Source organism: Bacillus rossius, chromosome 3 (assembly GCF_032445375.1).
Source record: "Bacillus rossius redtenbacheri isolate Brsri chromosome 3, Brsri_v3, whole genome shotgun sequence".
Lineage (NCBI taxonomy): Eukaryota > Metazoa > Arthropoda > Insecta > Phasmatodea > Bacillidae > Bacillus > Bacillus rossius.
The window spans coordinates 94,257,414-94,268,015 of NC_086332.1; the positions used below are offsets into that span (position 1 = coordinate 94,257,414).

The following is a 10,602-nucleotide window of genomic DNA, read 5'->3' on the forward strand; positions in this document are numbered from 1 at the left end:
TGGGGGGGCCATGCTTCTTAACACCCCCCATACACAAATCCTGGCTACGCCACTGTCCCACTTGAGTTAGTCTACTGACCTTAGTTAATGATATTTACTAACAGCTTGCAAAAAAAACTTAGTTATAATTTTACACAGTCTACTAACTTAAATTGGAACAGCAGCTTGATATATGTTGAGTCTTTTATCCCGGAATGTTGATCTTTCTTCCTGTCTGTCATGGTTAGTGATGATAGTCTTTGGTCTCGTTAAACTTCAATATTTCAGAAGCGTAGTCCCATTTCACATTGTCATTGTCCCACTTGTCATGGGATCGTACAAAATAATATACAAAAAATGCTTCATCTTCTCTTTACCATTTTCCAAAGTTGCATTTCTAAGAGGTGTGCTGATACATGGCCTACACAAAGTTAAATATAATAAATATAAACTTTAAAAAACATAAACATTATGAACTGTTGCCTCCTGTGCATGTGTTTGCCATGAACTGTACTCCATTGTTTCATTGTTTACGTCTTGAGAGTATCCTACAGGCACAGTACTCCAGGGACCAAGTTATAAATAACCAGAAGTGGGGTTACACATCTGCAATCAGGAAGCAGCGGGAAGTATTTTCACATTAATTATTGAGTGTATATTTTTATGAAACCTTTTATAATACATCAATAATTACTACATGTGTTGTGGTGTATGCACCACTAGGGAAATTTTATTTTGGATTCTTGTTTATTGTGATTGTTATGTTAGGTGCTTAGGCACCAAATCCGGACTGACAAGGTGTCAGTACGCTGATGCTGTATATAAACGCTAGATCACGTTTCTTCGGGAAGTTCCTCGTGCCTCCACGGACTGAACCTGTGACACTCAGCTGTATATTTAGGCGTCAATTTGGATTTTGTGAACTTTGAAATTTTGAAATAGCAACTGCCTTTGCTGTAGGCCTAGGGACGTGCAGCATCTTATAGCCAAACATTCAATACAGGATAGGCTGAGCTGCGTTATAGGATTGTGTGACACCATAGTAGCCGTAAGTAAATCGCTAAACCGGCCGTTCTACTTGTGTTCCCTATGCTGGTAGCTGTTTCCACCACGGCACACGACAGGTAACAATTTATTGTTACAATAAACGCAATTATCTAATTTTCTCTATCAAAGATCTGTGTCCAATTGACAATTTATAAACAAGATATTGTTCGCCAACACTGCAAATATGTCTAGTTTGGCCCAGTGGTCCTTTGAATAGATGTTGTGCCTACCACTGGGTTACTGCTAGCCAGAAAAATTCATAATATCAATAACTAGAACCCTGAGAAACTATTGTAACATGAAGACTATAATTTTGTGATGATACTGTTTTTGTGAGAGTGTTGGACCTAAATTCCAGTTTTTAATTTGCATTCATCGGACACAAACCACTTATCCTTGTTTTATTGAAGGTCTGAACTATTGTGTTTTGTTTAAAGTCTGAGTGAGCCTTGATTATACTGTTAGCTGTCAACTATTCATTGTTATTGTTTTGTCAGACGTGGGTTTTGCAAGCTTCTCTGATAGCTTTGGTATTTGTTTACGTTGGAAAATGTATAATTCTGGAGCCATATAAAAAAATCTACTTTAAAAGCATCAGTATTTAGTTCATTTTAGATAAGCTTCCCTGATTCTCTAATAAGGTTTTGTCACAATCCTTAGGCAAGTGTGTGTTGGTTTTGTTGATTATTATTGCAGTACTTGTGTTTTATGTGGCTGAAGTGGGTTGACTGCTGGATCAGAATCCATTACACGGCAAATACCACAACACAAACAGCAGTATACACAATACTACCATGACTGTATTGTGCAACACAGCACTAGCTACAGTGGAATATATCACCGAGTAATAGGCTGCATACACAACCATATATAACATAATAACACGCTACTACTACCTCAACATGAGCACTACTATACGGAGGTGTAAGTAGCTTTAATTTGGTTTAATAAAAAAAAACTCATATATTGAAACCTACCAAGCTTATGCATATAAAACATTACCTACTGAATGTTTTACTATTGTTGCATTTCCATTTCTCATGAGGTCAATGAGGTGTGTGTTTGGTTTTATACGAACTAAATACACATCAGTATCCACTAAACTACAAGATGATAAATTTGATGTTATAAATAGTAATTGATAATAATGGAAAATTAACTACTAAATTTCTAATATTAATTTATTCCCTGAGTTCATTAAAATGAAATAAGTTTGCTTTTATTAGAGCAGCAGGTATCACCAATTAGCAATTACACTAAATTGGAAGGTTAAAATTTTTACATGCAAATTTTGTTATACAATAAAGATGAAAGATTTTCGGGAAAGGGTGTAGAGTTCAGAAGTTTGTGAGTTCTTTTCATATGGTCTTAGCAATATCTATGAATCCACTGATACAGAATTAGAGAAATTTCATTTCTATAATGGTAATTTTAAATACCGTATTTACTCGCAGATGAGTCGCCCCTTCATATGGGTAACATCCTTAATTTTGGGCAAAAAAATCCAACTTTTTTACAGTTAGAGTCGCCCTGGAATATGAGGCCCGCCATAAATCTGTCGCCAGTAGAATACAAGTGAAGTCTTTATGGTCCTTGTCTCAGCTCAGCTTATTGCCATGTAAGAAAGAAACATGTATCCTTCCCCTCTTCATCTTTTATGGTCATTCTCTCTTCATCTTAGCTCTATAAAAAACAAAAAAATACAAGTAAAAGTGTTTTCCTTCTCCATCTATTATTTTTTTTATATGTCCCCTTCACTAAGAGAGAAAAGACCACTGTTCTTCTTCTTCAATAATAACAAGCACCTCTTTGCAGTGATTTTGTCATGAATGAAATGTTGCAGTAGAAAGCGTAGGAAAGAATGGAGACAGTGTTTAGACACAGTTGTGTCACAAAAACCTGTCGAGATGATTGAGTAAGGTGCCAGTTCAGAGACATTTACAACGTTGAGAGAAGGAGGGAGAACCACTGCTGCACTGCTACACACACTCGCTCACTCACTCACTCACTCACTCACTCACTCACTCACTCACTCACTCACTCACTCACTCACTCACTCACTCACTCACTCACACTCACTCACTCACTCACTCACTCACTCACTCACTCACTCACTCACTCACTCACTCACTCACTCACTCACTCACTCACTCACTCACTCACTCACTCACTCACTCACTCACTCACTCACTCACTCACTCACTCACTCACTCACTCACTCACTCACTCACTCACTCACTCACTCACTCACTCACTCACTCACTCACTCACTCACTCACTCACTCACTCACTCACTCACTCACTCACTCACTCACTCACTCACTCACTCACTCACTCACTCACTCACTCACTCACTCACTCACTCACTCACTCACTCACTCACTCACTCACTCACTCACTCACTCACTCACTCACTCACTCACTCACTCACTCACTCACTCACTCACTCACTCACTCACTCACTCACTCACTCACTCACTCACTCACTCACTCACTCACTCACTCACTCACTCACTCACTCACTCACTCACTCACTCACTCACTCACTCACTCACTCACTCACTCACTCACTCACTCACTCACTCACTCACTCACTCACTCACTCACTCACTCACTCACTCACTCACTCACTCACTCACTCACTCACTCACTCACTCACTCACTCACTCACTCACTCACTCACTCACTCACTCACTCACTCACTCACTCACTCACTCACTCACTCACTCACTCACTCACTCACTCACTCACTCACTCACTCACTCACTCACTCACTCACTCACTCACTCACTCACTCACTCACTCACTCACTCACTCACTCACTCACTCACTCACTCACTCACTCACTCACTCACTCACTCACTCACTCACTCACTCACTCACTCACTCACTCACTCACTCACTCACTCACTCACTCACTCACTCACTCACTCACTCACTCACTCACTCACTCACTCACTCACTCACTCACTCACTCACTCACTCACTCACTCACTCACTCACTCACTCACTCACTCACTCACTCACTCACTCACTCACTCACTCACTCACTCACTCACTCACTCACTCACTCACTCACTCACTCACTCACTCACTCACTCACTCACTCACTCACTCACTCACTCACTCACTCACTCACTCACTCACTCACTCACTCACTCACTCACTCACTCACTCACTCACTCACTCACTCACTCACTCACTCACTCACTCACTCACTCACTCACTCACTCACTCACTCACTCACTCACTCACTCACTCACTCACTCACTCACTCACTCACTCACTCACTCACTCACTCACTCACTCACTCACTCACTCACTCACTCACCTACCTCCCACCTCTCTCTGGCTGGTTAATTTATTTGCCGAGAGCCCACCCTGCTACATCACTGCCACATCACATGCCGCCGCGACCGGGTAGTCATCTGACAGGCGCAGTTCATGATGCCTTAAATGCACTGCTGAGCTATTTTAAGTAAACAGTTTATTGTTATTAGTGACATATTTATTAAAAACCAAGAACACAGGGTACCTAGTTATTTAAGCACATAGTAAACTACAACAATGCAATTTTAATTATTTTTAATCCAAAAGGGAAAATTTGCATATTGGTTGCAGTACATTTTACTAAACAAAAAATCAGCAACACATATGCAGGTAAATACGATAATGGTGCATTTCACAAAATTTACAAATTTTATTCTTGATTGGTGGAAAAAAAAGTACAATTTGATTTTTCTGTGGCTAATTTAAATGAAAAATACTTTTTTTACAATTTTTAAAAGTTCTTTTTCTAATAGAGGAAAAGGTGACACGTGATTTTTATCAATGTTAAATGTATATACAAATATGAATATGAGTACACAAAAATGACACTTAACAAAGTTCACATAATCTACGTTAAGAATAAACAATCTTAATTATGTTACCACTTTAAAAATTCAACCCTTGAATGGTTTTAAATTTAATGCAATATTTTATTGACTTTGCATTTTATTCTATAGTATATCACTTTAGTTAAGAATGTCAGGAATTTTATTACATGCTATTCTTAAAAGTCTCAATATTCATGGGTTGTTAGCTATTTAAATATAACATTCTATAGTTAGTTTTTGGTAAAAAAAAAATGTGTAGACAAATCTAGAAAGAAATTAATTTTAGATGATCTTGGTAACTATATTGTTAAGTGTAGTTGTGATAGTAGAACAAATGCAAGCTGTTGTACTTACCTGGAAAGGATGTTTGTGTGTTTAGTTACAGAGCTCCAGTTTCACCCAGAAAGACCAGTTCACATGTTTACATCGTCGACGTCTGGTGAGATATGGAACTGGGACATGTCCAACCTGACGGGCCGGCCAGGTGAGGGGTTTCAGACGGGTTTATCTTGCTACAAGAATTAGGATGTGGCAAGTAGGAAAAGATTTTCAAGGTCATTTCAATCATTACTTGTTATGGAATACAGTTTTGTATGAAATAGGTTTGAAAACTTAAAGGGCTTAAAGGCGAGGAGGGAGGGCCATAACATGGCTGGGACTGCGGAAAGGTGTTTGGGAGCAGGTTAAATTACGGGAAAAACATTACGATTAACGTTTGCATTTAATATTGCAAAAATAATACTGAGCAAGACAGACTATGTTTGCAATTTAGTTTACAAGTTTCACTTCATTAATGACATTAATAGTTAAACATTTTTAATAGTGACATTAATAATTGACTAGGAAAATACACGACGCTTATTTAGGTGGATGAGCCATCTCTCAAGGCCAAGAAAAATGCAAGTAACACCTGCTTAACAGTGCGTGGTCCCTAATCGGACCATCAAAAGGGACGGTATGTCCACACATACGACACGTACGAAATACAGAAAAGTTACATCAAATGAGACTTCAAAGGCAAAAATACGCGAACAACAAGATAATGCTCGCAAGGAAGTTACATGCTGTTACAAAATTACTTAAATTACTTTACGTACGTTTTAGGTACATCGACGCCTCAGGGGAGAACAATTACAACAAGTTAAGTTCATTAAGTCATTAAGTAAATTCAGTTAATCCAAACATAATTTTCTAGGTGGCGGCCGAAAGGGAATTTAAACAAGACAGCCTATTATTTTACATTACATTAGGGCAAGGGCCACCGCCTCACTCGCAAACAAGAATAACACTAACATTCTTTCCCCCGAGGTCGCTCTCGCACGTCATTACAATATAAAGACTAACGGACTACATTTCGAAACAGACAATGTAGCTACTCAAGCTACTGGACTAGACCAGACGAGACGAGTAAATCAAGCTAACAAGACCGAATTACACCCTTACAGCAGCTTTTATTAAATCGGCGCGGCACAGCGCGCATGCGCCGACCCCAGGAGGGGAGGCGAGGAGAAATCAAACACACACTAGGAGGGGGAAGGAGGAGGGGAAAGGTGCGCCGACGCCCGCGCAGACGCGCGAAGTTAGTGGTAGCGGACCTGACCGCTACAGGTTTTATAATAAACTGGCTAATGCCTGGCATGCATTGCTATGCCTCGTTCAATTTTTTTTGTAATCTGTTTGAAGTAGGTACATTTATACAGAGCATCTTCCTCTATATCTCTCTACATCACACTATAAATCTCATTAATTTTCTATATATATTAGGCATGTGCGAAGCTTCGATAGTACAATCAAATTTGAAGTTTTTTTAATATTCAATAATACTTCGAAACAAAATTAACTATTCGCATTAAACAAAGCTTTGTATCATTCAAGTCTTTAAGTCGCACGTGCGATTTATTTTCTGTTTGGAAGATTAACCTCTCGCACGAGTGTGACTTCATAATCGATTAATCTAAAGAGTTACTTAACCTATTGCAGCATTGTGTCGCCTACCGAATTTATTAATTTCGTCTAACGAAAATATAATATAAATATAATGTAATAAAGGCGCAGAGTGATCATCATAATCTAAAGAAATACCGTCAAAAAGAAGAAAAAAACGTAGTGCAATATGGAATTTTTTCACAGATGTTGGCGATTGTTCCGCACAATGCGATAAATGCAAACAATTGTTCAAATGCCCACGTGGTAGGTTATGTCACAATGAAAATTGTATTGTTTTGATAATTTGTAGGTAGTACATAGCGATACAATTTATTATATGTGTGGTAGTAACTGTTCTCCAATTGTAATGCAATCTCCAGCGGTAAAAAAGACAAAGCAAAGCACAATTCTGTCACGTTACGACCACTCTTGAAATTTTATTTTTTTGTTTGTTTTATTATGCTTTCAAACTAAAAATGTTTCATGTTGATTACTTTTAGACAAGATTTTCATAGTAACATTCATAATAACGGTTTCGCGGGGATTTTTGAAGCCATGATGAAGTAATTTGCTACAAAAGAGTGTTAATGTGTGTGTGGTAGATTGATATTGTTTAGATAGCAAATTTTTAAATTTTACTATCTTTCTACAATACCAAATTTTCCCCAAAGTAAGTATCGCAATTATTGCTAGTTTTTAGTTGTTTTGAGTAGTATTTTGATGTGGATGAGAAAATAGCAAATATTATTAGACTTTAGTGATCTGTGGAATAAATAATTATTATTCTAGTTTTAGTATTTTTCTTATACGGTTAGAGCTAATCCAAAAAATTAAAAATACAGAAAATGGTATTTTTGAGTAGGCTACTGTTTGTCCTAGAACCCACAAATAAGTATTTTTGATGTTGCTAACCTAACCTAACCTAACTAACCAACCTCATCAACCTATCTTGGCTAGGTTAGCCTCGTAAAGGATATAACAGAGAAGCGTCTGAGACCTTGGGCTCAATGGCATAGTGTTCTGTGAGTGTAGGGAGATAATTGGAGGAGAAATCATGTGCGGACTGGTTCATCACTTAGCTCTTACAACCGATGTACTAAAGCAAAAAAAAACAATGATCTATTAAATAATGAAAGGCACTAATTTTGATATTGTAATTGAGTATTTTAAGTTAGCAACATTTGCATACAACACACATAGATAAGCTTGGGGGCACCCCAAGACAAAAAAGGTTAAAACATAACTTGTTGTACCATAGTGGCAATTACAATTAATTAGAAGTGAACAAAAGAATTACATCATTTCATACAAATGTTTATAAGTAAAAATTTATTCTTTAGGTTGATAATATAAAAAAGGTCCTTTCATTGGATAGGTTAGAATTTTTATGCGATGATAGATATGTAGAAGTCCAACAAGGAAAGTTCATGCGCAAACATGCTTCAAACTGAAAGAAAATTATAGTAGTGACTTTCCTGAAATTGCAGGCAGCATCCTGAGACCGTAAGTGGAGGAGAAAGACTCAATCCCGTCCCGGTACTTAATAGACTTAATCAAGCATGGGCCCGGATGTCTCACGCCACACAAGGACCGCTAAAAGAAATTGTAACCACATAATCAAGTGGATTAAACAACAACAAAAACTACTACAAAGTTCACATGATGGCTGACCACAAAAGATGAAGGGCGAGAGAAACGTGACCTTCCTTGAAGTAGGAGGGTCATATATAAGTATTGACACAAGATTTCAAACTTGTTAGACAAAATTATACAAAAACAGGTTCAGTTCCAAAATGATAAGTAATACAGATAAAGTAATTTAAAAAGTTTATATTATTTAAATTTCTGTTTCAAAAAAAAATATATATATATATAAAATATTTAAATCTTGAGGCATTTCACTTTAGGTTAATAATAAACTTAACAACAAATGTACATTATGATATAATAAGTATCTATTTAGACAACCTTAATAACAAGATCTTTTACCCAGAACATAAAGAATTTATTTTCACAAAATTGAGCCTACATGATGTCCAGTTTGCCAACAAAAACAAAAAAAAAACAAAAGGAAAAACGCGTTGAGTTCATGCCACATCACAAAGTGCAACGTCACAGTGATACATGGGCAGCATATCACTTACTTAGATCCTCCTCCAGGATTGAAGGGAGAGCAAAAAATATCTTTTTTTCCCACAGGCTCCAGCACCAGTGTGTTGGCAGCCAGTTATGTCGAAAATGCAGCGATTAATTTACGGATTAGCTGCCTTAATATTGTTTTAATTCACTGTAACACCTGTAAAAGTTGAGAACTTTTTTATTTGCCTTTATTTACTGCACAACATAAATACATTTATGGTCCAAAGGGCCATGAAAATAGTTTCTTTTACAGTATTTGTTTATGTGCATTAGGTTATTGAATTCACTGTTGTAATATTAAAATATTTTGGTTTTATTAATAATAATTATTGGTAGTACAGTTACTGAGTGTTCATATTACTTGCCTTTCAGCAAGGTGATTGGGTTTTTATTCCCAGTAGGGTGAAACCTGGATTTTTTCTAAGTGGGAAATATATGAATTTAAGTCACAAGCGGGTGATTTTCCTCAGGGTATTCAAATTTTTGCCAACCATTCATTCAGTCAATATTCCATTTAATCAACATTGTGTCACCTCTCATTCATCTAATGATTTTGATTATGACGAGACATTAAAGTCTTATTCAGTCAATATATTAAATTTGCATTGTCACAAGGTGGTTTTGTTTGGGGTCGTTTTACAATGAGCTAAAGCACTTATGTGTATGAAGACTTATTTATCGAGAAGAAACTGTGTCTGTGTGACTGCAGCACCACTCCGGTCCGGTTTGACTGGGGATGAGAACCCGTGGCTTGGCGGGGACTCTGTGAAGCATCGCCTCGAGATATACTCAGTCATGCCACGGCTCCATCAGCCCGTCAACAGCTTTGACCTGAGTGGCAGCAAGATTGTGTTCTCCTCTGATAACGAGGCCATATACGTGTGCAAAGATGTCATCACGTAGTGCTGGCTGTCTATGTATTAGGTATTTTTTTATAAATAAATGGTTTACAAAGTGCAATTTGAAGCTTGTCAAGTATAGTTACTTTTAAATTTTTAATGTATTTATGATGAAAATGCAATGTAATGTTGAAACTTAAAATACAGTGGAAACCTGTTTTGCAATATTTCTGATGAAACCAGGAAATTTCAAACTTGTGACAGGATAAATGTGTAAAAAAGGTTTTAAGACCAAAATAAGGTATTTTTATGAAAATGAAAATGTTTTAAATGATAATTCTTTGTATTATATTTTAAGAGACATTACCTAGCTTCATTTGTCATTATAATGCTTAATGCTACAAGCTAGCAAAGCGGACAAAACTGCATGGAGATCCTAGTACTAATTCATTAGCCTAAATCACAGCAGAGAGGCACACGAGCAATATCTTCTTCCACTGCCGAACATGTATTGCTGTTGGCATCACAAAAAGTAGTAATGAAACCATCAAAGTTGAGACAGGTCATCATATTTACGTAAATAAGCCTTGCATCCCTAATATTAAGATAATAACCAAAAGTAATTTTTTGAGTACATAGAACAAGCTTTGCACCAAACTTTTGGAATCAGAACTTGTAACCATATTTTTAAGATTCTAGGAAATGCATAATCATTAAGGAAAATTATTAATTTTTATTAAGATTTTCTGTAAAACAAATGCATTCTTTATACCAGTACTAACTGCCATCTTTTT

The 10,602-nt window shown here is 36.9% G+C and overlaps 1 protein-coding gene across 2 annotated transcripts in view; it reads left to right on the plus strand.

Moving 5' to 3' along the window:
* The window catches only part of LOC134531037 (nucleoporin Nup43), a 66,394-nt gene extending 56,465 nt beyond the window's left edge, over positions 1 to 9,929 (plus strand). Inside the window, exons 7-8 of one of the 2 annotated variants that reach the window (XR_010074922.1) lie at positions 5,284 to 5,506; positions 6,513 to 8,436. Coding sequence is in view for 1 of the 2 variants with exons in the window: in XM_063366529.1 (XP_063222599.1) it covers positions 5,284 to 5,388; positions 9,679 to 9,872 (299 nt within the window). In the remaining variant the exon portion in view is untranslated. Of the gene's footprint in view, positions 1 to 5,283; positions 5,507 to 6,512; positions 8,437 to 9,678 lie in introns of those variants that run through there. The other variant, XM_063366529.1, reaches the window with a different exon arrangement.
* The last annotated feature ends 673 nt before the right edge of the window (positions 9,930 to 10,602 follow it).